The sequence below is a fragment of the Neurospora tetraspora genome (genome assembly GCF_033439725.1).
Source record: "Neurospora tetraspora strain CBS 560.94 chromosome Unknown B0H65scaffold_7, whole genome shotgun sequence".
In the NCBI taxonomy this organism is placed as follows: Eukaryota; Fungi; Ascomycota; class Sordariomycetes; order Sordariales; family Sordariaceae; genus Neurospora; species Neurospora tetraspora.
Window position 1 is genome coordinate 1,254,733 of NW_026944389.1, and position 26,752 is coordinate 1,281,484.

At 47.8% G+C, this 26,752-nt stretch overlaps 6 protein-coding genes across 6 annotated transcripts; 2 read left to right on the forward strand and 4 right to left on the reverse strand.

Annotated features, from left to right (window-relative positions):
- The first annotated feature begins 780 nt into the window (after positions 1 to 780).
- B0H65DRAFT_475005 (uncharacterized protein) lies at positions 781 to 1,522 on the forward strand. The gene has a single exon (XM_062827280.1). It carries the CDS (start codon positions 1,237 to 1,239, stop codon positions 1,471 to 1,473), a length of 237 nt encoding a protein of 78 aa, XP_062678333.1. The 5' UTR covers positions 781 to 1,236; the 3' UTR covers positions 1,474 to 1,522.
- Positions 1,523 to 3,105: 1,583 nt separating this feature from the next.
- On the reverse strand, positions 3,106 to 3,693 carry B0H65DRAFT_286091 (uncharacterized protein). Its single transcript, XM_062822948.1, has one exon. The coding sequence runs from the start codon at positions 3,598 to 3,600 to the stop codon at positions 3,283 to 3,285; it is 318 nt and encodes a 105-aa protein (XP_062678334.1). The 5' UTR covers positions 3,601 to 3,693; the 3' UTR covers positions 3,106 to 3,282.
- Positions 3,694 to 4,089: 396 nt separating this feature from the next.
- B0H65DRAFT_432509 (kinase-like domain-containing protein) lies at positions 4,090 to 6,587 on the reverse strand (the record flags this gene model as incomplete). Its single annotated transcript, XM_062825009.1, has 4 exons — positions 4,090 to 4,131; positions 4,327 to 5,084; positions 5,227 to 5,923; positions 6,555 to 6,587. The coding sequence occupies 4 exons, from the start codon at positions 6,585 to 6,587 to the stop codon at positions 4,090 to 4,092; spliced, it is 1,530 nt and encodes a 509-aa protein (XP_062678335.1).
- Positions 6,588 to 14,816: 8,229 nt separating this feature from the next.
- Positions 14,817 to 15,084, reverse strand: B0H65DRAFT_551729 (uncharacterized protein; the record flags this gene model as incomplete). The annotated part of the gene is made up of 2 exons (XM_062829839.1): positions 14,817 to 14,937; positions 14,981 to 15,084. The coding sequence occupies 2 exons, from the start codon at positions 15,082 to 15,084 to the stop codon at positions 14,817 to 14,819; spliced, it is 225 nt and encodes a 74-aa protein (XP_062678336.1).
- A 2,223-nt stretch (positions 15,085 to 17,307) lies between these two features.
- B0H65DRAFT_432480 (uncharacterized protein) lies at positions 17,308 to 17,699 on the forward strand (the record flags this gene model as incomplete). The annotated part of the gene is made up of 2 exons (XM_062825008.1): positions 17,308 to 17,524; positions 17,626 to 17,699. The coding sequence occupies 2 exons, from the start codon at positions 17,308 to 17,310 to the stop codon at positions 17,697 to 17,699; spliced, it is 291 nt and encodes a 96-aa protein (XP_062678337.1).
- Positions 17,700 to 22,394: 4,695 nt separating this feature from the next.
- On the reverse strand, positions 22,395 to 26,702 carry B0H65DRAFT_475022 (kinase-like domain-containing protein). Its single transcript, XM_062827281.1, has 5 exons — positions 25,493 to 26,702; positions 25,173 to 25,432; positions 24,237 to 25,117; positions 23,812 to 24,180; positions 22,395 to 22,957 (listed from the first exon to the last, which is right to left on the reverse strand). The coding sequence occupies exons 1-5, from the start codon at positions 26,266 to 26,268 to the stop codon at positions 22,658 to 22,660; spliced, it is 2,586 nt and encodes an 861-aa protein (XP_062678338.1). The 5' UTR covers positions 26,269 to 26,702; the 3' UTR covers positions 22,395 to 22,657.
- Positions 26,703 to 26,752: the final 50 nt, after the last annotated feature.

A 26,752-nucleotide genomic window follows, 5' to 3' on the forward strand; every position in this document is an offset into this window, starting at 1 on the left:
ATCGAGGACCCCTGGCTCTTGTTGATGCCCCTGACCTTGTCGTTGTGACAGTCAACAGTACACAATCCACACTCAACCGAGAGGCCCAGCCAGAGGAGCCGACCGGCCGGCGTCGGCAAGATTTATCTTTTGCTCTTTTGGACCATTTTTCCGATATCTCATGATGGGTGGCCATGGAAATGGCGAAATCCTTAGCTGGATAGACTCAAATCCATGCGTGGATAGACTAAACCCACTTTTTTGGGCGCCCAGCCAATCTCTGGCTCCCAACCGCGCCCATCAACCTCACCATACCGCCAACCAAGTGCAAATCATACACACCCTCATGCTGCAATTCATTTGAAGCTATCGTCGTCTCCGTCGCTATCGATATCGCTGTCGCTGTCGATGTCAGTGGCAATGATGTCGTTGTCATTGTCGTTGTCTCCATTATTATAGGATTACCCCAAGTGCCAAGTGCTTTTAGTAAGCTGAGTAGGAGGGCGTAGAGGGCGAACTTCCAGCACCCTCCCCGGCACTTACACAGTACCTAGGCAGCACTAACAGCGATGGCTTCACGTGCAACACCCGGACCAAGGCAGCGTTCAGGTTTGAGACAGCAGTACCTCTATAGGAGGCGACAGCTTTGACGACACTGAAAAACTTCACAAACATCGTGGATTTGGTAATGCGCCCCGGAAGGTCCATTTTGCGGTGCTTATGGCTGGGCGCCCAAAAAAGTGGGTTTAGTCTATCCACGCATGGATTTGAGTCTATCCAGCTAAAGATTCCGTGGAAATGGAGAAAGTGAAAAACGAAGAAAAGGAACCCCACTGTACCATCGTTTCGTTAGGCTTGCTCCCCACTGTGAATCCTTCCCGCTTGCCGGCCCACGCCGTCGTGTTCCAGCTCCAGGGCAGAGGTAACAGAAGCGAGTTTCCACAGTTGGGCAACTTTCCGGTCCCAGAGTCAAAGACCGTCCCAGCAATCATCTCCCTCGCTTGCGTGCAGTGCCGTGAAGTTGTGCACGCACATGGCCGCACGTACGGGCAAGATCTTGATATCCCGAACAAGGATATCCACGTCTTGTTTGATGTGTGATGATTTGAAAAAAGACAATATCACAACGTTGGAATGAACCTTCTGTTAGAAACACGCAGATTAACTTCCGAGAATGGCATAGTGGTCCGAGGTTAACAGCCATATTCGTCAAGGATTATCGTGTGATTGTTTGGTTGAATTAAAGTGCTGAGAGTGATGATGATGATGGTGGTAGTGGTGATGATATTGATGATGTTGAATGAAGGGGCCCTGTGGGGATCTTCCCAACCACCAAGCCCCTTCCTCCTCAGAGCTCCTCCTAGGCATATTGCCTGGAGGCTGCACTGTGCCACAGCAATGATGATAGATGACGACCGTCAGACCGTCATCACCAGCTCGGGAAATTTGTCCGCGAATTTCTCCTTGCCGTGGTTGTTGTTGATCCCGCTGTGATAAAAAGTCGGATAAAATGATGAATTCCCATATTGGGATGGATGGATGGAGGGGCAGATGGGATGCTCGTCGTCGAGGATGTCACCTGCTTCTTTCCATGCCTTGTTGTGTGGGAGTCGGGAAGTCATGATGTCTGTGCCGTGCCGAGCAACGACGATGATGCCCTCGTCTCCAGCCTTTCCTCCCACTCTCACAGTGTCTTCCCTGGCCTCCCAAGGAACCCTACCCAGCAACATATCCAACCAATCATCAGTCTAGATGAGACAGCCAACATGCGAAGCACGCCTCACTTTTCCTTCTGATTCGTCCTCCCATCTCATCTCAATTCTCAACTTCCCTCACGACCCAGGCGACCAGGCGCAAAGCCAGTGTGAGAAATGCAAGTGCCCGCCCGCAGCAGCACAGACTCACACCCACCAGCCCACCCACACCACACACCTTCTTTCGTCCCTCTCATTTTCACTTCAGCACCAAAAAGCAGGGCGAGGTGGCACCAGCATGAATCAACCAATCGCCATCCTTCACTTCAAACAGGTCAAGATGTTCAGTCGTCGTCTTCGCTCTCTTGCGGCTTGGTTGCTTGCGCCCATTCTTCCCAACCACCGACACCAACAACAGAAGACTATCTGAGACTACCAACGGAAACAGTGAGAGCAAACATTGAGAGCAGAGACAGAGGGGTCCCTTCCTTCTTCCTTCGATGGGACCCTTTCTTTGGCGGTAGTGACTGATAGTAGCCGTTTCGTTCTATCGCTCGGCTCGGTTCAGTTCAGTTCCTATTTTCTGTTTTCGATATCGTGCATGATCCAAGGTTGAGACACACACACGCTCAAGATTTCATTCTATACCTGTTCTGGTTATATCCTGCAAACAGCTGCGACGCTACTGCATACTACGCTTACAGGAATGTATCCTTCTTGCTTGATCTTTGGTATCCTTTTTGCAGAAGAGTTCAGAGGTGCAGTGAAGTGCAGCAAGGCAGACAGGCAGGCGCCCGCTCGATGCCATCGGGCGATACGCATAACTTCTAGCGAGCGGTAACAGGGACGAGCAGCAGCAGCAGCAGCCAGTGAGGTTAGGTGCATACTTGACTGGTAGGGCATTGTTTACTCCACATTTGAGGGCGCAGGGGCATCAGCAAGCGGTTAGTTGAGGTGTTAAGGCAATATCGGATCCTCCGTCGTCTTGTCCGTCTCGAAGTCCGTCGGGTGACGGGTCTGTTGTCGCTTCCACTACTTGCGACGATAGCTGCAGGAGAGTGGATGATATTCCACTTGACTGCTAAAGTGGTGGTGGTGAGTGCCCTGCCACCACACAAAATGCACCTGTACCTTGTTTCTTCTGGCAACTGCTGGGCGCTGTTGGAAACGTTGGGAACATCTGATAGTGGAGTGACAGTGGGTGGTGTGGGTATTTGTTAGTGAGTGATTTGTAACCTTGTGTGAAAGATTGCATGTGTCACTGGGTGCAAAAATTCGTCTGCGTCGTGCATCTCGGCGTCCACACCTTTCGCTGCCAACCCCTGAATGGGCCAGCCGGGCACCAGCAACCGGCCCTTTTGCCCACCGGCACTCGTTGCCCGGGTGCCCAGCTACGGTACTGGGTCGGGGAGGGCAATTCAGGAGTGGTAAACATTGGTGCCATGCAACTATCACCAGACACCATCTCACTGCAAAAGTGCACAAATGTGTGTGTTTGGTGTGTCTCAACCATCATTTATTTGTATTTCTCTCCTCCCAAGCAACCGAGATAAGCGCGGCTGCAAGAATGAAAGCTGCTCTACCAAGCAAATTTCTTGATCAAGACAGCTCATTCCTTTTCCACTCCGTCCGTATGTACATGTGTTCCAGAGTGTATGTAAAAACGTATTTGTCTTTGCGCGCCAGGACCTCTTCCAAAGTCGCGCAATATAGCACAAAGCAGGGCTCTTGACCCGAGTAAAGTTCTAAAAAAATATGTTCGTATCCCATCATTTATGTCATTCATCCATGTCTTTTCGTCAACTCCATCATGACCCTGAGAAAAAGAAAAGAAGAAAAAAAAAACCCCCAAGAAAACAGCCGAAATTCCACTTGCCAACCCCAGTTTCGAGAACTTCAAAAGATGTACAACGGGAAGTGGTATCATTCAGCAGAAACAACGCTCTCTAAACACCACTCCGTTTCTTTCCCGACCTCCGTTTCTCTAAACAGACTTTCTGTCCACCGCAGAAAAAACAAGAGTAGCCGACAACAAGGCAAATAAGGGAATAAAAAACACATGTCTTCTAGACCCCAAACAGAGCGTAACGTTGCGTCGTGAAACCTCCAGATCTTTATATTCCTCCCCGGTTTTGTTTTTGTTGCGCCGAAAACGGAAAAATGGGAGTCTTTTCGCCCCAAAAAACCATGCAAATAATGATGGTCGACTGAAATCGACCCAGTTTTCCTTCCCAATCCCCCCTTTCCACATGTAGAAATGCGGTTGACAAACCCCAAACTCCAAACAGTGTATCGAAAAGCACAAGAGCCATCCCACCCCATCTTCGTATGTGTACAATAATACAGGTTGTTCTTTCAATGAAAACGTATAATAAAAACGGAAACAATTCCCACTGGGAAAACTTGCCGCTCCTCTTTATCCCGGGCTCCTGGGTATCATAATCCGGACAAAGACCATCTATGTGGTGGGATATTAGTTTAATCGCGAGGGAAGAAGTAACATGAAATATCTCCGGCGCCCGTGTTTGCCATCGGCCGTGGCATGGAGACATAAAAAGCTGAACGAGGTATAGCCTTTCGGCCAACCCCAAAACGTATTGCAGAATCTTGCGACCGACTAATAACAGCCTTGGATATGCGCAAAGAAAGGAACCTGGTGGAAGGGAGCGTGGTGTGAATGCGTATAGTACTTGATCGTTTCCCAAAGGTTTCCAGATGGGTACTTTGATGGTGCATAGTTCGGCTGGACCGAAATGGGCATCATCGGCTGCTGGACAGGTTGCGGGACCGTTGTTGGGTAAGGCTGCTGGAAGTAGTCGTGTTTGTACTGCGTCATAACGTTGGGATCCTCCAAGGGTTCGAAGATCACCGGCTCTCTTCCCTGCAATGGCTGCTGTGGCGGCGGTGTCTTGATCTCCGGAATATCCGAGACCAAGTCATCATCATCGTCCTCCTCCAAGTCCTCAATACTCGAGCATGCCGAGGTAAGCGACCCTTCATCCGAGGAGCAAGTAGAGCCCTCATCAGACATGGAGTCCGACGAAGAGGGTGACATGGGCGACGGGTATTCCTCGGCGTCAACATATGTAACTTGCTGCTCAAGTGATGCGGGCGACTGGGTGAACCTGGAGCAAGCAAGAATCCGGCTTCGCAGCTCGGGCAAGGTAATCCTGTGGTCAGGATTGGGCGTGAAAATCCTCCCCAAGATGTCGTTCAGTTCGTCCGACACCGGGAGAATGGTCTTGAGGAAATCCTTGCTTTTGACGTAGGCCCGGTAGGTGGAGTCCTCAAAAGACGCTTGCTTCCATGGGTTACGTCCACAGGTGAGATTCACCAGGATGACTCCAAGGCTCCAGACATCATTCGGCGCGCAATAATAGAAAGGCCTCCTTGCTGTTTGATCCAGGCACTCTAAATGAACAAGAAAAGAAAGAAGTCAGTTTGTTGTCCAGGGGATCGGATGGAAAGTGAGAAATGAGAACGAGGAATCGCATGGCCGAGATGGGCTAGGGGAGATTGACATGAGAAAGTTCGCAAAAGCATGAAAACCTACCTGGCGACATATAAAATGTTGAGCCACACCCGTAGTCCATAGATGTTGCCTGTTGTATTGCGAGGCCGAAATCTGCCAACTTGACAGTTTCGCCGTTGTCAGAGACGAGGATGTTCTCTGGCTTTAAGTCCCGGTGGTAAATTCCCCGGCTGTGGCAGTGTCCTACGGCATCCAGGATCTGGAGGAAAACACTCTTGGCGAGCTCATCTTTACCAACATATTGCCCACGTTCGGTGATATTATAGAACAGATCACCCTCCGGGCAGTACTCCAAGACAACGTAGATGCAGTCATGTTGTTCGATGATCTTGACCATCGAGACTACATTAGGGTGCCCCGAAGCCTGGTGGTGCAAACGTATCTCCTGGCGTTGAAACGTAATCTGGCGAGCATCCAGCGGGGTCCCATCGGGGTTGAACTTGCTGAGGCACTTGACGGCATAGCGAACATTGTCCTTCAGGTCGACGGCTGAATAAACCACACCATATGCACCAGACCCCAGGATCCCTGAGAGTTGGAGCGAGTTGGTGATGAACATGCCTAGTCGGTCTTCGGCTGGCATCGGGACATAGTGATGTTGCTGTAGCTGGTGAGGTGGGGGGAAGATATACTGCTGGTCGAATGATGCTGGTGATGCCGGCGGAGTGAGATATCCAAACTCTGACACATGATGCATGATCTGTTCTTGCTTCCTTGACTCCTGATACTAACTCCTTTCAGGCCTGGTTTAGGCTAAGCCGACGGTGGATGGGCGCAAAGTTAAGTCCGGAAAGGAGAAGAAATGGAAACAGCAGACAGGAAGAGAACAGAAAGACTGGATGGATCCTGCTCCTGGTTGGGTATATCCTCAAGAAGACCAAAGAAAATGAAAGTCCGGGTAACGTCCTTTTGCTCCTCTGGAATGGATGGAATGGCACTGGCTCGAGCTTTGTCCTGATGGGTTGATTGTAAATCCTAAAACGTCCAGGCTTTGGGTCGCAAACAATCCAGATGTTGACTTCGAGTGAACGGGTCAACAAGTTTTGGGTGAAGAAGGCGTATGTCTGTAAGTCGTTGGTTGAGAGTTGTTGTTTGAGTTAAGAAGGACGGAATATCATGGGAGTCGTTGACGGAGTTGTTGTGAAAGAGGATAGTCTCCACGGACACTGGACCTGGAAGAAGAACGGGGGAGTAGGAGGTGAAAAGAAGATGCCAAGTGAAGTGAGTGTCGAAAACGGTGACGATGTTGAACGAAGCTAACAGCACGAGGCAAGAGCGTAGCAAGATGCGGACCGGAGATCGTAGATATTTGACGATGCTCTCTTTCACTGGCTGGCGGGCGAGCTTACCCTGCCGCCCCGTTCTCTGTCAAAGGATGGCATGGTGCAATGCGATCCTCTTCGGCTTGCGTGGTCTGGGTGGCTTGATTGGTCCCCAAGTGCCCCATGTCAGGCTGGCTGTCCATCCACCCCCGAAGTCGTCCCAAAGACTGTGTGCAAGGGTAGGAGAGTACGAGGATACCGCGGTACATGCAGGGTGTGGTCGGTACGACGGTAAGATGGGAGGTACGAAGGCACGGAGGGTGTGAGACTTGGGGGAACCTCTGAGGAGCACCGATTTGCCCACACCCACTCACCTCCCTCTCTCCTCGCTGTCGGTACCCTCTTTTACCTTTCTCTCTGTTGCTGGACGCTGTGGCCACCGCCCGGCTCAAACCAGCGCATCCTTGCCGTGAGTCCCATGGGACCACAATGCACCATCCTATTCTTAATCTTGGGTGGACGGCACTAGAGCGGAACGAGTATGGCGGGAATGAGGGTGGATGAGGGTGAGGGATTAGAGGCGTGTGGGGCGTCTTGGAAGGTTGCGAAGGTCCATGGAGCACCAAGGAATGGCCCAATGCCTGCTTGGGGCGCCCGCTAATGCGCAGCAAGAGTGATTTGTGACGACGAGCAATAACGAGGACAAGGGTTGTCTGACACAGATCACTCAAACGCCCTGTGTCACATCTTGCCCATGCATGCGGACTAACGTCCAATGCTCATCATACACACGCCCCCCTTTCATCCTCATGCGCCCCCAGGCCGTTGATTGCTCATCAAAGAAGCAAATGGGATGTGGAGGATGATGAGATGCTGTCCTTGTCAGAGAAAGAGGGGGGTGAGCCGAGCTGCTAGTTATCAAGACGAGCACTGAGTGCAAGACGGAAAGGATCAGAGCGGCATCCACCATCGTTCAACAGGAGGACGGCGAAAACTGAAAAGCAAAAGAGCCCAGCCCAGCGCGCGTGACAGCGTGTGACGCACTCTGTTGTGCCCATTCCCGCTGTGTGAAGGTTTGCAACTTGCCCTTTGTTGTTGAGAGCAATTCTTAGTCGGCCCGTGACTTTGCGATTCTTACGTTTTCGCCGTTTGGGTGATGAAAACGTGTTTTATGTCCGTTTACACACAGCAGACGTTCTTCGCAAAAGAACAGCGGAAACATGTACGCACACAGCCATGAACGCAGACGCAGACACCTACAGGCTGCACATGAATTTCAGTCCCTGAATGAGTCCGACTGTTTGTTACCTGTTATCCGATGATGCCGTGCACTCGTAGCCGCGCTGAACCGCCGCCTTTAGGCCAGTACTCTTCAGCAAGGCGTTGTTCGAAAATAATGCTGTTACTGATACGCGTAGTGCTGATAGGAAGTGGCAAAAGGTGAACAACGGGAGGGAAGTTTGTGATTGGCATGCGGCATGTTTCTGACGGTTTCTGAAGGCAGCGCCCTTGTAGGGGAATAAGTTTCAACGCGACGAGTTGCAGCACAATGCGGCCAAGCGGCTCCAGAATTCCGATGATGTCGGGGCTCGCGGGGCTGGTGGAAAACATGCCTTTGTCTGCTGACGAATGCCTCGCCTTCAAGCCGTACCTACCGTATCGTCACCGCAGTCACCTGGACGCCCCAACGCCCCTATGGCACCGTTTAACGGAAAAAAGATGGGCGGCCTTGCGGCGGTCATCATTCATGCCTATGCCTGTCTTGCCCTGGTTGATTCGACGAAGACGTCTTGACAGATCCATGCCTGATTGGCTATGCAGCCTTCGCGGCCCTGATTCGAAACTTGATCTGTGGCCATTATGTATCTCGGCTGAAGTGCCAGTTCTGAATTGTGTAGATCGGTTATGATAACGCCTGCTAAAACCAGTACCAAGCACTATTGGACTTGTTAGTGTACATAATAGCAACCTCAGGACTCTTTATGAGATTATTGAACATCCGCAAAGTGCATGTATGGTACTGAATGGGACTGATACTGGCACGTCCCTCTACAATAACCGTTTCAGCTCAACTTGTTGTATGCCTACGGGTACGGCGGTATAGTCTCTCAAGGCAGTAGAGGATGCCAGCCGGTCGAAGCAGGGAGAGAGCCAGTTCCGACATGTTCACGCGGAGATGTTCAAGTAGATGCCTACGAGTAGTTTGCCTAGATATCGGACGACTCGGTGGGCGAGGCGTGTCCGTCCGGAGCTCTGTGCTCATATGGAATTTCAGGTAGTGAGGCTCGGGGCTTCCATATTGGGTATATAAGTGGTGAGCCAGTCCGGGCTCTTGGTTCGATGGCTGGAGATAGGTTCTCTTGCCCGAATCTTCGCTCTTGCCAGATGCTTTGGGCACCAGGTATTGCTGTATCGAATCGTATGTAGTCCGTCATACGTTGGTCACGTCTCCTGTGAGGAGGGCGAGTCAAGCTCGTCGGGGCATGTCTAAGCTCCGTTAGAGTTTTGAAGTCGAGTCAAAGAGTCGAATCTGAAGGGTCTGGATGAGGCAATGGTTGCAGTGTTTTAGCGTGGTGGATTTTCAGGCTTCCTGGACGGGTCTGAAGTTAGCGCAAGTTGCGGCTGGCTTCCAGTGGTACGTAGAGGGTGGTAAGGTGGGAGGACATGGACCAAGGGCTGGTCCCAGAAGAGGAGGGTTGCAATTCCTCCATCCTTCTATCGATTGCGGACATTAGACAGTGGGCGGTGGATGGAGATGATCGATGGCCGGAAATGAAGGCAATCAAGTGGAAGATTATCACTTGGTACGTTGTGACGGTTGCGGATTGGAAGTTGGGAATGAAAGTGGATTGGTCAAAAGAGTCAGGACGGGTGAAGAAGGCTGAGAGTTTGTTGTTGCTGTGTTTGCTTTGTGGTTGGTGGAAGTCGAAGAGACTGGAAGAAAGTTGACGCCGAGTGTCAAGCCTTGTGTTTGAGTGACGTCTAAGTGAATGCCGGCCGATAACAGTCTCGCTATGGATTTGCAGCACACTTTGTTAGTGGATGGCAGGAGCTGCACAGACCTGTGAGCCATTCCCACACTCGAGCGCCTTGTCAGTTGCCAAGACTTTGCTAAGCTGGCTATAACAACTAAGCGAGAATATATATATATATATTGTAAAATATCGTCTTTTTACATAATTTCTATATAGAATTAAAGCGCTACATAACTTCTTTTATTATACAAAGTAAATAAAGCAATTATATTTTATTAACTAATTGAACTATCGTAACAAAACAATGTCTCCTAAGTCGATCTTAAAAAAGAACCAGAAGCGGACTCGTCGCGCCAACGTTACTTCAATCTACTTCGACGAAGATTAAGGTTCGAATCCAATACGCACCTCCACCCGCCCTACGAAAAAGAGCCGTATTCTTATTAAATTTAAAGAGGGGGGAATTTATCGCTAATTTATTTAAGAAGGCTGCCCCTAAAAAGGCTACCCCTAAGAAGGCTACCCCTAAGAAGGCTACCCCTAAGAAGACCGCCCCTAAGAAGGCCGCTCCTAAGAAAGCCGCCCCCAAGAAAAAGGCTACTCTTAAAAAGGTTACCCCTAAGAATAAGGGGAAAGGGAAGGCACCCGCGCCAAAACCTTTTCTAAAATTAGCAATAGCGTTTCTAAAGCCCGAAATTAAAGCTACCCCCATATTCTCCTCCCCGCCTATACAACTAGCCCCTATCAAATTCTCTAACAACCCTAATAACGACCTCGATAGCGAACTCAATAACGACAAAGAAGAAAAGAAAGAAGAAGAGGAACAACAACTCCCTAATTTTCTTATCTGCTTTACCATTAAAAAGAAGGCTATTAATATATTATTTTACTTCTTTAATAACAATAAAAACGTAATATCCCCAACCTAACCGTATATTTTAACCTAACTACGTACCCGCAAATAAATCGTATTAGTTCCTAAGCCCGCTCTCCCTTCTTATATTTAAATAAAGTTTACAATAATAGGGTTATGCCCTACTACTCTTAAAATCAAACCTCCCACTATTCTTAACCGCGGAAACTATTAAAAAATCGAAATCGAATAAGAAAACGGTAAAATTTATAATTAACGGTTTAAGATAACCGTATTTAGTAAGGTCCTTCGTTTATAAATAAAATATACCTAAAAGATTATCGCTAACGCAGCCGCTGCTAAAGTTAAATATTAAGTTATCCTTTATAATATTACGTATACTACTAATATTTATAATAATAATAAGAAGAATAAAATTATAATTTATATAAAAACTATTATAATTACTTAATTCAATAATAATAATTATAACTTTAATAGCGAAGGTATTATAAAGGTATATATCTGTAATAATACTACTTAGTACTATACTTTTACGCTTGCCTTTACTTTTACCTTCGTCGACCCGCTTATTATAATATTAACGCCTATCCTTATTATTAACGTACCCTTTACCCCTACTCCCTTTCGTAATATAATTAATCCCTTTATAACTATTACACTACAATTATTATTATACGCGTCTAATACTTCTAAATCTAATATAAGGAGGAAGAATATAATTAATATGATATTAAAGGAAATTAATAAATTTAATAAATAAGATTACGAGTAAGAAGTACGCGGAGAGTATAAGTCCTATGGTACTACGTACTATAAATTCTTTTAAACGTAGAAGTATAATATTAGGTATAATTATAAGAATTATAATAAGGGAATTAACTATTAAATATATTACTTTATTAATAGTAATAAAATATATTATAACTTCTCTACTAAAAATGTAGGTAAGTAAGTAAAGGTTATTGCGGCTAGGTATATTACTATACGAAATCCCTATATTTTAATTATTTAAAAGATAATTATAATAAAGACCGCTGCAGTTAGTACTAATTCGAATAGCGGGAAATATAGCAGTAATAAACTCCTAATATACATTAATATTATTAATATTATTAATAGTAATAATAGTAATACTAATATAAAATCTATTAATAATCTTTTGTAAACAACGTTAAAAAGAAAGAGAGGCTATTAATACTATATTACTCCCTATACTAATTATACCTATACCTACTATATTAGTTAATATATTACCCTCTATATAGTTACTTTTATTACCTAACTCTCCCGCCTCTTCCTCTTTTCTCTATTATAACTACCTCTACTATTACTATACCGGCACTGGGTACTATAATAACCCTACTAAACGCCGCTTTAAATATACTATTTAATTATTAGATTATTACGTTCTATAATTACCCTATTAATGATAAAATCCTAGTGGTTAAATATAACCTTCTACCCTCATTTACTATATTTATACAAATACTCTTTATTTTACTTTTAATTATACTTCTAATACCTTTTTAATTATACTACCTTTTATCGCCGACGAAAATAAATTAATATAGCCGTAATCCCTTCTAATTCCTTCCTCCCCACTACCGCCCCCGCTATATAACCGTACCCTAAGCGAACTCATTATTAAATTCTTCAAAACCTTCTGCCAGGAATATTATTTTAGGAAAATTATAGTAGCAGCACAAGCATTGCGGGTTCTAATTATACTATAGGAAGTATTTAAAAAATTAAACGCCCCCGTTACGGATATTATAGCGCTCAAAGACTAACTAATCGAATAATTTATAAAATTAGGTTTTATAATAAAATTCTATACTTTCCTAAAAAATAATATTAAAACCTTCTTTAAATAAAAATAATTAATAATCGCCTGAGTAAATAGCTTCTATAATATACCCTCTACCCTTTAATTAATAAATTTAATTAACTATTATTATATACTAAACTCCCAATACGGCTTCATAATACGACCGACTAATATTACCACCTTCGAACTTAGCCTTATAAGAGTATTTACTTCTCTAACGGGTAATACGACCGCTAGCGGTAGCGTACTAAATAAATTATAACGAATCAATATATAATAAAAGAAGTAAACTATTCTAATTATAAGGAGGGATTTTATATATTTCTAGTACTTTTATACACTCTTTTTATTATTATATAATTAAATACTACTACTCTACTTAATATTTCTAATATTTTTAGCACTTTTAATACTTCTAATACCTTTAGTATTTTTAGCATTTTTGGTACTAGATTATAGGAAAAATCATACATTAACCCTCATATTACCTAGTTACCCTCCCTATCTACCCTCGCCTAATAATATTACTAGTCTTTTTAAATTCTTCTAATTAGCTAGTATATAAAATCGTATAATTTTTATTAATATTATTAATACCCTTTATAATTAATTTCGCATTCTTAAAGTAGCTACGGATCTATTATACTCTATACCTAATACTTTTAATAATTCGATAGAGGAAAATAGGGAAATCTTTATTAGCTATCCTATCGCTACCCTCGTCGTTATATACCCGCTTTATATACTTCTTAAAATCGCTAAAGTATACATCGATCGGGTTAAATTCTAGGGAATATAGCAATAAATACTAGAATAATATACCTATACTTATATACGTATAATAGAATCTATTACGTAAATACCAATTCGTATTATCTATTACTAAAATACTATTACGACCAGGAAAGGGATTTATTATAGGGAGGAAGCGATTTCTCAACTATTTAATAAACCCCAAGGCATTTATCTATCCCTTAAAGACTAATATTTCGAGTACACTATCAACCAATATAATTAAGAGAATATAATACTACTTACTATACTTAAAGCAGCTCGATATTATTATAACAGTATTACGGGGAATCTAACTAATATAATAAGCTCTATCACATCGATTTATACTAAATTTATTATAAAAAACGAATATCTTTATAATAAATAATAATAATTTTATTATCTACTCTATTACTAGCCTAGGCTCCTATTATACTACTTTAAACGCTAGCTTCTTTTTCTTCTAACGCTCCTAATATAGATAGCGCCGTATAATTTCAATCAATACGTATACATCGTATTCGTTAGCTAAGAAGCTATAAATTTCGTTGAAGTATAAGGATAGTTTCAATATTAATAACTTTATAACCTCCTTTACGATGTTAATAATAATATAGTGATTACGAACGGTTACTATAATTACGAATATATTTCTATAGCCTACATAGGGAACTTTCTAGAATTTTAGGACGCTCGAAAGGGTAGTATTAACTTACTAGTAATACTAAAGTTGCATTTATATCAATATATTATATGCTCGTAAACGCTAATAGTTATAGTGATATCTTTAATAGGTTTGTTGTTATAGAGTATTAAGTTTACGACGGTTCGCTAATTCGAATTAAGAAAGTTTACTATATTATATAGCATAATAAGAATAAATATAATAAAAACGCTAAATAAAATGATAGCTAATATACTAATATTAAAATACTAGTTTTTTGGTGCAGATTTCAATATTTTACAATGCAATATAATTAATTTACGTTAATTAAAACGGTTAAATCTAATCAATCTATCAAATTTATATTCAAGTCGGTATTGTGGCCAACTCAACACAACTAGCGCGCCAAGACTGATAAGGCGTTTGAGTGTGGGAACATCGATCAGACGCCCCAGTGCAAGTTAATCGAAAGATGTCCCTTGAATCGGCAGGTGCCCCGCATCCCTTGAACTTCAATTACAAAACACCAGTGTTCGCTCCTGCCATGTACAACTGCAAAACTGAAGAGTCTTTTCAATTGTAATATTTGATTGGCCAGGCAGCCATCATGAGCTCTTCAGTCTACGCAGGCAGTACCTCTAGGCAGTAGGTCCTTCCTCCTCATCTCCCCGCTAGCAGGAGGTAACGTAGAAGTCCCATCTCGATTCCTTCTTCCTCTTTCCATGAACCAAGTGATAGGATGCAACCACGCTCGCTCTTTCACGGTTCCATTGCAGCAAATGATGCGCAGCTTCCTGCATCCCTCATCTGTCAACTCTCAACCCTCCCCCCATCCCCCTTCTCGAAATTTATCCTTTGTTGGATGCTCGACGGCTGGGCGGGCGTCTAGGTAATTTCACCAGACTCTCCCAGTTTGATATCTCGAGCCGCTTGCAACATGGCCGTCGAAGCCGTGGCCCGCCGTGGCCGCATCCCGACAAGCTTCCAAGGCCTTATCCGAGTATCCACGAGTACAACAGATATGATATCTGCAAGACCGTCAACAGGTGCTCATTTCAGGGCCTGCCTATTTTAGGAAGCATCGACGACGAGCAGAAAGAAGCAACAACAGAAAGCTCCCTGGTGATCCAAGTCTGCAGTATAGGGTTTCATTATTGGCCGCCTCCCTGCAATTCCTTCCATTCGAGTGCCATTCGACTCCCACACTATGAGAATTGGCAGAATGCACTCATCACACTGACGGCACAACAATTGGTGGACCAACAACCTTCTCGTCAGCCGAGGCCACCCCTTCTTCCTTTTCTTCGACGGCCATAACCACGCCCACGCCCACGGTCCCACGGGTGGCGGCGCTGTGACGGCGCTAACTGTGGCAGCTTGAGACGGTCCCAGAACCACTCCGGCGGCATGTTCCAGAAGGCCGGGTCCCGTTTTGAATCTCGGGCCAAGACAGCCTGGTCTGAGCGGCCCACGATGACGACGGGCACGGCGACGAGCATGGCTTTATGAAGATCTTCCCCGCCCATACTACAGCCGAGCACATCAACTAGTCCCCGCATAACGCCCGTCAATCACGGCTCACAACATCATGCCGGCGAGTCCATGGGCTGCTGAGTCAGACATCAATCTCGCCATAAGTACGCTTGCTTCGAGAACCCTGGCCGAAGGATCCGCGAACACCAACGAATTCTACCTCAAGATATCCAGGCGCCTATCATCCCCAAGAACACTTTTGTTGACGCACCGCGGTCGTCGATCTCGATGGAAGCTCGTCACCGTCGTTAGGAACAGACAAGGCGGGGCAAATTACCATCCTGGACATTTACATCATTTGCAACCACTCACAAGTTGCTCCCTTGGAGGGGAACTACAGCCGCACGTCATCGGTAACGGCCGATCTGTGACCATCCACTGACTCTGCATGGCGGTGATCAGAAAATAATTTGGGCTAATCGTGCCAGCTTCCAACCAAAGCCTCCAAACGGAAGAAACGATTCCGGATTCCCGTCTAAGCCAGCCATGACCAACTTCCAGCTACGCCGACCGGAGCCACCGTGATTGTCATCTTATGCTCTTCTCGCTTCCATGTAGGGCCTCCCCGTATCATAGCAAGGCTCTATCAGCTATGGTCCATGAATGGTCATGCTGTCTTCAAAGAAACGGAACAAGCTTCATCAAACCCAATCGAACCCCGTCAGGCGTTATGTCAGGCATGAATGGGTGGGGTCTAGATGGATTCAGTGTAGAGGGCGCGGCATATGTCTCTCACATCATCCAGCATGTCTGTGTACGCACGTGTTCAGGCTGGTGGAAGGAGGGCTCCGTGGAAATGCAAAGCTTCCACTACTCCCTCCTTCTAGGTAGCCCAACCATCCAAGTGGCTCGGCCTTGGGAATGGGTTGGCTGTGTGCTCATATTTCAATAGCCAACCGCAGCATTGGATTTGATATAGGGTTGGACGAGCCACTAGTGGATGGGCAAGCGCTCTCGCCAACATCACGATACTAGTTGTCAAACACGGCATGTACAACCCCGTGACTTCCAGGACATGCAAATCAGCATAGCCGCATTTCGCGGAGTTCGGAATGCCATCTCAGCGAGGGCCAATGCGAAACAATGATCGCCGCCTACCATGATCTGGCTCACTCGTCCCTTCTTCGACTTGGGGCGTGAGAACTAACTCGTCGTGTATCCTTCACCTCATATTTTTCCATCCAAAATGCGTAAGTACGCAGGCTGACAGGAAATTACTTCGTACCAACAAGAACACCTGAACAATTCTCTTTTCACCTAGCTAGGAGCGCTGCCATCATTAAGTCTGAGGCATTGTGGTACGTCTCTTCTGGTCAACTCATATGAGAACCAAATATTCGGCAGGACCACGCGTTGAGCACGTCAAAGCCTTAATAAGTGCCCTGGTATTTCTTTTGCTTCTTGGACCCGGCCACCTCCGATGTACACAAGTTTCCAATAACAAGCAGCTCGTCATTTCACAACAGTCCTAAGTCAGTATCAGCAATTGGCAGCAATATATCCACAATGGTGCTCCCATTATATCTTCAATATGATACTAAAAATGGCATGAGCAGTACTTTCAAAGAAATGCAGCGAAGAGAAGTCAATCAGCTAGGAACACTGTACGATGCGAAATGAATATCTGGGCTCTGTCACAACGGTGCAGATGACTGAAAAAAAGGCAGGGCGAACTCTGAAGAACTTCTGTATACGGATATTCACACCGACCTGTCCGCAATTGGACTCAAAAGAAGGTCAATCTCCACCGAAACCCGGTAACGCTCGTGGTCGCCTCACAAAACAACGGAATAATACGTTGGAACCCCGGTGGTGACATCCTACTGAAGTGCATCGCAATTGTACGACTTCGTTGGTGCCGTTGATAGGGGCGGCTCTTCCTGTTTGAAGGTTCAAGTAAGGCGCTCCATCCAGTGATGCCAGGCGTTGAACTAACCTGGTCATCACATCTCGATTTCATCACTCATCGATCACGAACTCACCTTTAGCTCAATCCCAATCTCGGTGGCCCTGCTTCTTCATCAGGCCTGTTGCGCTACGCACACACCTACAAAGGCCTCATATCGGCGTGTATCTGTGCCCTACGACGACAGCAATCGCACATTTTAGCTCGTGGCACAGTCGGAAAGGGCAGCGTCAACTCAACATGACCGATCCCTGCCAAGAATTGGCTCCGAACCAACAGCAGCATGCACGGCAGACAGGAGGGAGCACATAGAAACGCGGTGGAACAGTTGAGGCCGCCGCAAGATCCTGTCGTGATACGCGACACTCCGCTCGAGGGTCGAAGAAACTGGACACATGAACCAACCAACTTCACGGTGAGACTTGCGAGATCGGGTGGACGGTCTTCAGAGTCGAGACAGCGAATGGTCTTCTTCACTAATTTCGATGCTGTGGCCTTCGGTAAATGGGGAGCAAAGTTGCTAGCAGTTGTCAGTTTATTGATCCAGGCCTGTCATGAAAACATCAACCAGAAAGGGGCCACCACCCGTAGCAAAGACAAGATATTGACTTCTTGATCAAGCATATCAAGCCGGATGAGCCCAACTTGCTGTCCACGCTCGGGGAGAAGATCTGAATGCGCAAGAAAGGGAAATGAAAACTCGATTTGGACCTACTGACATTTTGGGTACCTCTAGTCTATACCCAGCTTGACAATTCCAAGTTGAACATATCCTTTCCACAGACAGCACCCTCCTACTTCTGTGATCTCAACGCACGGCTGAAGGAATATCAGAATAACCCTTGTACGGCGACACCCATTATGTAGCTACCCGCTCACAAGCTACCCGCCGTCCCGGGGTGATACTTCCAGCAGCAGTAGCAGCACTTGAAGGCAGGGCGGACAATCGACTCAACAAAACATACGAATCCGAAATCGCATACTTACTTACACCTACCTCCCTTGCGCTCAATATCAGCAGTTCCCGCTGGCAGGCGTCGACCTGAATGGCGTCCCGAGCGAAATAGCGGCCTATGCAGTCATTGATCTGCCATCATAGCCTCCTTAGCGGCACCCTATCTCCAAGGGCGTCCCGATGTGTCACACATACACATCCACGCACTACATTTGCACTACTTGGCTATTTGCCCTACCTGACTGGGTTTTCGCCAGATGTACAACACTGACTGCCTGCGCACAGGTATTTCCCGGGAACTGGACGACGTTGTGTCCGCGAAATTCTCAGCTTCGTCGGGCCTGTCATCCGCCTTACCAGCCGACTGACCTAAAGCCGTGGGTCTGTACGCCGCAGTATGCCCCGTATAGAGGCGGGCTCTGTACTTGTGAGCCGGCGGGAAAACAGGATGCGTACGCATGCTCTACGTTTTTGCTCCCTGCGGGGAAGAATGGACGGCAACAGTAACACTCACTTATCGGTCGGGTCCGACTCAGGATGAGACAAAACCATGGTTCTCTATAGGTTAGACACTGGACGCTGTCTGGCTCAGTGGCTGAGTGACCTTCTCAGTGTTATGTTGAGCTAGATTACTGACATCCGTCGCATATTGTGAGCAACGAGTCTTTGCCACAGTTGCCATTACGTTGCTCTTCATAACTGGCTTGTAGGGAAGTCATTGCATGTTCCGAACCTCCGTGCTCCTAGAATGGATGATCTCCAGTCACATAACCCTGTGATGATAGCCCTCGTGAAAAGGGCCAAGCCATTCAAGCCTCTGGAGTTGTCCGTGCCACCTGTCGAACAGGAGCCTCCGGTTTATGACCTGTTAATAAACACTTAGCCGCAACTTAATCAACGCAGCAAGAATTACTGTTTGACCCATATTGATTTAGCCTCATGGAAATACCACCTCTAATGGAGGACTCGTTCTCCGCAAGAAGGGGTCAGTTTCACTGGTAAACAGTATTCCGGGGCCTCGCCACCGGCCTTGGACACTTGAAACACGCCCCATAACCACGTTTACCGTTGGTACTCATTTCAGCGTTCATTAACATAGATTAAATAGTCTGGCTATAGAAGCCGTATGGCGGCGCCTCATCTTATAGATCTCCAGCTCCGTCTGTCGTCTATCGCAGGATGTAACACGACCGAGCAATGACTGTCTTATGGCTAGGTTTTGCTCACTCAAGGGTTACGGCTTACAGAATGAATTCTGTCACTTCTTCTCATTACGGGGGCATTGCAATTGAGGCCAGAGCACACGAATCGCCGCCTCACTCGTGCACGCCACATCTGATCTCACTTCACTGCTGATGAGCATTTCACCAACGGCACAGTTGTCTGCAATTCGGAGTTTACACGGAACAGACGATTATCGAAGAAGTTGTTTCAGTGTACGGCCAACCAATAACGGACAAGCAGGCGGATGAGCGGTTGATCACCACAACACCACAACGGGAGATCTCCCGCGGCTGATGATGTTGGTGGCGGGCATGTAAAAAGACATGGCCAGTGGTTGGTTCGTCAATCCCAACCAGCCAACGTCAGGTGCGTGGAAAAACGAAGGCAACTCTCATCATCAACGTCCTGGTACATGGTCAGTCCAACGTCAAAGAATAGACACCAACGCCATTGACTGGCTGTGTGTTGACAGAAACACCACAATCCGGCTGTATAGGATGTTCCATCCGGACAGCATAATCGTACAAGTATCACACAGCCAGCAATGGTAAGGCGGATTTACTTTCCCGTAGTATGCTGCTGTGCACTGGAAACACAAATGGGCCCAGGACTGGAAGAAAGAGGCCCGTTACCAGACGGTCAAGTGCGCCCAGGTTATGTCCATTGCTGTGACTACAGGCCCCTTTTCCCACCAGGCAACTTTCCGCTTGATCGGATGGTGATGAGCCAGCTTTGTGCACCACTCGATCTTTCAGAGTTGGATATGCTGGGGTGGTGATGAGGATCTACCGTGACACTTGATATGGCGGGGGGCTCACACTATCCCGTAACTCCTTGCTCTTGAATTCGCCTAGCCACTCGCTGCATCCTATAGTGAAAGGTTGCCAACCAAGCACGACATCCCTCAAGGCAAAGAGGATTAGACCACCGGATGTCTATTCCAGGCAATAAACCCCGAACGCATATCGACCTACTTGTCACCAACCTCAATTACTAAGACCAACACAGCGTCAAACATGGTCACTGCTCCCGAACCAAAACCTGGACTAAACCCAAACCACATACCCTATACAACAAGAGACACCGAGAGAAGGTCTTCGCGCTCCTTTCTGTTTGACGATAGATGGACAAACTTTCGAGACCTACATCCTTCGATACATAAAACAGAACCTCCACATCCACTGCTTCACCAGTCACCACAAACTGAATCCAAACGCACCGAACCGAACCGGCAGAGACACACCGAGGTCCGAAACAGGAAGCGCCAGAATAGTTAGTAGAGCATTACTTGGAGTATCCCAAAAGCGCACAGGTGCTACGGAGAATAGATTGCGATGTGCTACGGTACGGTGTCAGTGCGGTCGGTCGGTAGATGGAAGGAGCAATGTTTTACTTTTACCACAGAGCAAGTGAGCCAGTGAGTGAGTGAGTGAACACTGAAGCGGGTAAGTGAACACTACCTACCTTAAACACGGGTCCTGATTGAAGTCAAGGTAAGCAAGTAAGAGCAACTAGAAGTGAGCAAGTGGCACGCCCCGGCCGTCCGAGATGTCTGAGGCGGGTAACTACACTGCACCTTGCTACACCACATGAGAGACAGAGAGAGACATAGCAAAGCGGCTGGCTGCCGGTCCGGTAGCCGGGACGCACGCGCGCGGCCTACCAGGCTGAATGACTTGACTGAGTGAGTAAGTGACTGAGGCGCGAGGAGGCGACGCGGGAAGAATTACAATACACACTTTCGGGTTGTGATTGATCACTTTTTCTGTGTGCAAGTTTCAAGCCAGCAAGCCAAACTCCGAGGGTGGTAGTGAAGCCTCATTTTCAGGACAAGGTCCAATATGGAGGCGGGTGAGAGTGAGATTGTATCAGATTCAGATTGTGCCCTGGCGAGAGATTGGCGGCTTCCCGCTATGTTTCCAACAGGTCCGGAAACGTAGAAATATGCATGGAAAGAAGGAAGGAACGGCGTGGGGTGAGACTGTAAGTGACTTGAAGAGATTTTTCTTGATGGACCCTTGATGTGAGGGGCACTTTCCTTGAACATTTTATCACGGGTGATGATATTTTGTTGCGCAGTTCGCGCCTTCCATAATTCGAAGAATTGTCACCAGTGCTTGCAAGATCAGACCGAGACTTACGTATGACTTCATGTCTCCGCCAGAAAGAGCAAATAAAGAGCGTCCAGTCCGAGTCCGGTCTTCATAACATTCATTCCCTCGTCCATTTTGCTATTCCAGTCCCGCTTTCACCATGTGGTATCTTACGTATTTCCAACCTGAAATCAATCCCACTCAGAACGAAGAAATCGGATAGCACCAACAAATGCATCAAGATGGATACAAGTATCTACACCGTTTCGTCATACACTACCATGTACAAGACACTTGACGGCCCTTGAGGCTCCTCAAACTCAAATTCAAAGGGACCTGTAGACGGCCTTCATAGAACGACTCCCCTCCCTCCTCTTCCTTCCAGGGCGTTAATTTCCATCAGGAATGTTAAAGTTACCAACGGACATATTCAGCATAATATCAGCACAGATACACGTACCCCAAGGCAGAAAGCAGAGTTGGTATAACATAGGTACCTGTTCAGTCAACCAACACCACACACTATCACCAAGGCAGAATGTCCACCACTGCTGCACTTCACTCACTCCTTCGTCCTTCACGCCTCTCTATCCCTGCTGTGCTTGCTTGTTCTCATCATTCGGACTTGTTGGTGTTGGTCCGAATCTCCTGTGATATGAAACCAAGCAATGTTGGAAATATTAGCCCGACTATATGTTATTTTGTTGACCTGTCATTTTTTATACCCGCTCCCTCTCGGCTCCCTGCGGATCCAAATACAGGCACTAACAACACAAGTTGGAAAAAACCGAGTGAATGTGTGATGTGATGTGACGTCCATCGGGATACGCTCCATGCGGCTTCCCGGCGAGGCGAGCGAGATGCTGCTGCTGCTGCTGCTGCTAGTTGGGACGGGAAGCGGCAAGGGGAATTTGGAAATATCAAATGTGTGGACGGGATACGCAACGAGATGACGGTAAAGCATAGCACAGTATAGCACAACACACAAAGTATCTTTTAGTGGGAAGAGAAAGGGAGAGCCAACAGACAACGACCATGCTGTTGGGCTGTATGGAAGATTCAGCTTGAATGGATGTGCGGAAGAGGATGCATGAAAAAAGTAGTAATGAATGCAGTTAAGCGATTAATTAACGCCGTTCGCCTCCTTCTTGTATGTGTTTTATCTCACCTCACTTCACTGTGTGTGTACAACCGCTCTATGGAAGTCCCTATCGTACTTGTCGCTCACGAAAGCATCATACCTATGCTCAGCCTTGCCTAACAGCATATGCCTAGTCATATACAAAAATGATACCTTGATAATATAGTATACCGATATACCATTCACGGCCAGCCACACGTCTGCCTCAAAATATGCCCATCTAAGCTCTGGCATGACCCGCCGTGCGCTGCGCATGCGCATGAGCGTGGCCATGTGAGAAGTGACTTGAAGCCGACGGACCCGCTGCCGTCGCCGCCACCGCCTGGCCGAAGAAGGGATGCTTGAGGGCCTCCAATGGCGTGATCCTCTTGTCCGGATTGAGCGCCAAACAGCGTTCCAGGAGGTCAATAAAGTGGTTGAGCTCCTTGGTTTCCGCATCGCTCATGCCGCTGGAGGCGGCCAGGAGACGGGCCCGCAGATCGCGGGTCGGCTTAACGGTGGCCAGGGTCTTGACCGTGGTCTGTAGCAGGAAGGAGCAATAAAGTTAGTTTGATGCTCGATTCGGGTAGGTATATTTGGCAAATATTGTTGGAAGAAGAAAGGAAGTGAAAAGGGGGGATGTGTGGTCACGGAGTGGAGGTGTGAAGAAAGCGTATCGAAGAAGCAAAGCGTAGCAGTCGTTTCCCGCGTGCCGCCGTCACAAGAAACAACGACAACGGGAAGGACTGCATGCTCTCCAGTTGGGATAGGGGAAGAAGCGCCACGATGCCCCGGGGGTATGCGGGTGGAGTTACATTGCCAAGCGGTCAATGTGAAGACGAGGCACAGCACGACGCCCACTGGGGATGTCATCAAATCCTCTCTGTCCATCCCTTCTCTCATGCACGTCGGAAGATTGCTGAGCAAACCAACCACGCGGGATGTCCACATCGGATCTAGGATGCAAGCCGCCTAGCCTCATCATCCTCTCACATCAGATCCTCATGATGCCGGAAGACCGAACCAACAAGAGAGGGAGAGGATGAGGTGATACTCAGACAACACCGCAGATGGGGATGGGAGACATCATGCCGGGCCGCACACAAGCGCCGTCCCAATCAACCGACCTCCGCGTCCAGACCAAAAAAAGAAGCGCGGCAGAGGCGGCCAGAAAGGTCCGACCTGATGCCAGGGGCATCTCCGGTCACCCATTACCATCTTCCGTACCACCCTCCTCCATAAACAGAAGCGAACATGGTGAACTCGGATGGTGACGGTCGGGGAATATCATCTCATGGGTTGGTTGCAATGTGATTGCCTCCGTGCCCCGTGCAGATGCAGGACGGAAGCGCTCAGGAAAATGAAAACAGACAAAAAGGAAAGAAAACAACGTACCTTTCCAAGGACCTTGTCCCGCTCAACACTGAGGAAGTTGCCCATGTCGTCCCAGTGCATGCCCCATAAGTCACCACGGCGGTACAACTTGGCGTTCAGTTTGCCGCGAATCTCCATGATGGTCTTCAACATCTGGTTGTTGCTGTCGCCCGTAAATAGAATCTTGCCCGTGTACAGCTCATATAAGGTGCAGCCAATGGACCACATGTCTACCGAGTAGTCATATGGTATGCCTAGGATGACCTCTGGCGCGCGGTAGAATCGACTGACGAGATACGGTGTCACCTCCGTCGAAGCCGTGGCCGCGTCAGACCGGTCGATCGCCGTACCCAAGTCACAGATCTTCAAGAGATTGCGTGCCTCATTTACCTACATCAGAAGTTAGCATCCTGTCTCTTCATCGCAGTGTGTTCGAGAGGACCTACCAGGATATTGTCAGGCTTCAAATCAGCATGAATGATGCTGCAGTTGCGCATATGCGCAAGGGCAAGGAAGATCTGGTAAGCGTAGACGCGTGTGGCACGCAAGTTGATGCCAACGTTGTTTCCGAACTTCTTTAGCACCTCGCGGAGGTTCATGCTTAGATTTTCAAATACCATGCACAGATGGCTCTTGTACTCGAAGGATCGCTCAAACCTGACGATATGCTTCTTGTCCTCAGGATCAGCTTCATTCAGCTTCTGTAGAATGGCAATTTCGGTAAAACCGCCCTTCCGCAAAGCGTCGTTGTTACGCATGATCTTGATGGCGACAGTCTGCTGCGTCGTGAGGTCCAAAGCGCGGGCGACTCCCGAGAACATACCACGACCGAGAGCCGTCGACAGCTGGTATCGTCCGTCCAACAGCTCGCCGGGCCTAATCTTGTAGTAACCGTCTTTGTCGTCACCTTCAAGCTTACCGCCGCCGCCATTAGCCTGGCCATCGTTTCCAGCTTTCTTCGAAACTGCAGGAGCCAGAAGCTTCTCTTCGTCGAAATCGTCTGCGAACATATCAAACTCGTCGTCGTCGTCTCCGCCCTTCTCAGGCTGCTTCTCATCATTTTGCTCTTTGGCAGCATCTGCCAGAGCAGGATGTTTAGCTTCTCCATGCAAACCAACATGTCCGTGGCGCAGCTCGTCACGACGCTCGTCTTCCTTCATATCAGCGGTAGGATCATAATCAGCGGCAGAGGGGCCATCAACTTCCACTTTATCGTTTCCGTTGGCTCTCGCAAGATCTTGCTCAGCCAGGAAGAAGTTGAATGAAGAAGGGGACATGGCGTCTGGCACCTGGGCGGGTGACTGGATAGGCGACGTGGTAGCATTTGCTAAAGATGGTTAGCGGCTGGAGTAGACAGGTAAAAGAAGGACTTGGAGACTTACTCGACTTGGGACTGCTGGGCTCTGTCTTCTGGGGAGCTGGAGTATTGAAGCGGCTCGACGAGGGGGTGGGCGATGGCTTATCACCTTGTAATGACTGGACACTGGGGCTTGCCGCACCCAGACCACGCTGAAGAGCAGCCTGTCTAGCGCGTCTCCGTCGCTCGATCTCGGCTTGGACACGGGCTTCCTCGTCCATTGCCTCAGACGGGTCCCAGTCCATGTCGGGTTCGGGCTCTTTAGATGCCTCCTGTTGATGTTGACTGTATGTAATATTAGCAAGGTATTCGACTAGTAATGAAAATGACAACAGAATAACCTACCCGTCCTGTGAGATAGCAAGTTCCTTGACGCCTCGTTCAACCGGGACACCCTGACCAGATTTAGCATTTTCCTTGGTAGAATAAGAAGCCGCCGTGTGAGCATTTCCTTTAGACATTTCTTGTCCACGCCTGTCATCCTTGCCATCTTGGTAGGTTCCTTCTGGTTGAAAGGTAACGACGCGGCCCCTATTATCACGCCGTCCTCTGTTTCGGTTATTGCGAGGCCTCTTGGTGGAGTATGAGTCGTAGTCGCGCTCGCGGTCGTAGTCTAGTGGCTCGCGGCCACGGCCACGGTCATCTACACGGTCGGCGGCCGGACGAGAGGGAGGAGGGGCGTCCCTGGCTGAGGCGTACCGGCTACGGGCCGAAGATGACCAGTCGTCATTATAAGTTGTCGAGCCGCGCGAGGGCGGACGGTCTAGGTCGCGGTACCGGCTACTACCCCTATCATCGTCGTGGTGAACGCGGAATTGTCGGGGATCGCGGCGGTCCCGGTCCCGGTCTCGGTCTCGGTCATGGCGATCATCATCGCGCGGACGCTTGAAGCCCCTGGGCGAACGGGGAGGAGGAGGAGAGCGTGGCGACCTGCTGTGACGACTGAAGGAGGCGACTCTTGGTGACTGACGATGGTCAGGGAGCTTGGAGGGTTCGGGAGTGCGCTCGAGTCTGGCTCTTGGTCTGCCGGTCCGGTCAATATCACCGTTCAACTTAGAGTGAGGCAGGGGAGTTGCCTCTGCGATTTCCCCATAATCCAAGCCACCATCGGGAAATGCCATTGTGTGCAAACCGACCGCTTGAATGTGAACGTCCGACTTTAGAGAACTAACGCAAAAATAGCCCGTCTGGTTGTGCCAGCTTTGAAGAACCGAGAGAACTGAACAAGAAGCGATTTCGCTGCTGGCTGTTTTGGGGGAATGGGCAGATGGGAGAAAGTGTCAGCTTCTTGATCGATAAGCAGTGATTTCGTGAGACGGAGAGCAGAGCCCGACCAGTTTAGCTTTTCAACTTCGTCACCGAAAGTGGTAGCGTTGAAGATGGAGTTGGAAAGTGTGTTGTAGGAGACTTGGTTGGAGTGGCCACTGAAGGCCGAAGACGGTGCTGGATGGAGACTTTGGGATCATCTGGCAATGGACGATAATGACGGAACGAGTTGCAATCCAAATGCACTGAAGTCAGTCGCGCTTCAGGGGTTACGCAAAGCCTTACAGCATGCTGCACTAACAGCTGACCCTATTCACTGCAGTGCTTAGCTGTTAGCGG

What these genes read in the sequence shown, in the direction of transcription:
- B0H65DRAFT_475005 (XM_062827280.1), top strand. Translation starts at nt 1,237, where the DNA reads ATGATGATGATGGTGGTAGTGGTGATGATATTGATGATGTTGAATGAA.
- B0H65DRAFT_286091 (XM_062822948.1), bottom strand. Translation starts at nt 3,600, where the DNA reads ATGATACCACTTCCCGTTGTACATCTTTTGAAGTTCTCGAAACTGGGG.
- B0H65DRAFT_475022 (XM_062827281.1), bottom strand. Translation starts at nt 26,268, where the DNA reads ATGGCATTTCCCGATGGTGGCTTGGATTATGGGGAAATCGCAGAGGCA. An exon ending in GCCCAGCAGTCCCAAGTCGA is followed by an intron (nt 25,118 to 25,172) that starts GTAAGTCTCCAA and finishes AACCATCTTTAG; the next exon opens with CAAATGCTACCACGTCGCCT. An exon ending in TGAAGCCTGACAATATCCTG is followed by an intron (nt 24,181 to 24,236) that starts GTAGGTCCTCTC and finishes CTTCTGATGTAG; the next exon opens with GTAAATGAGGCACGCAATCT.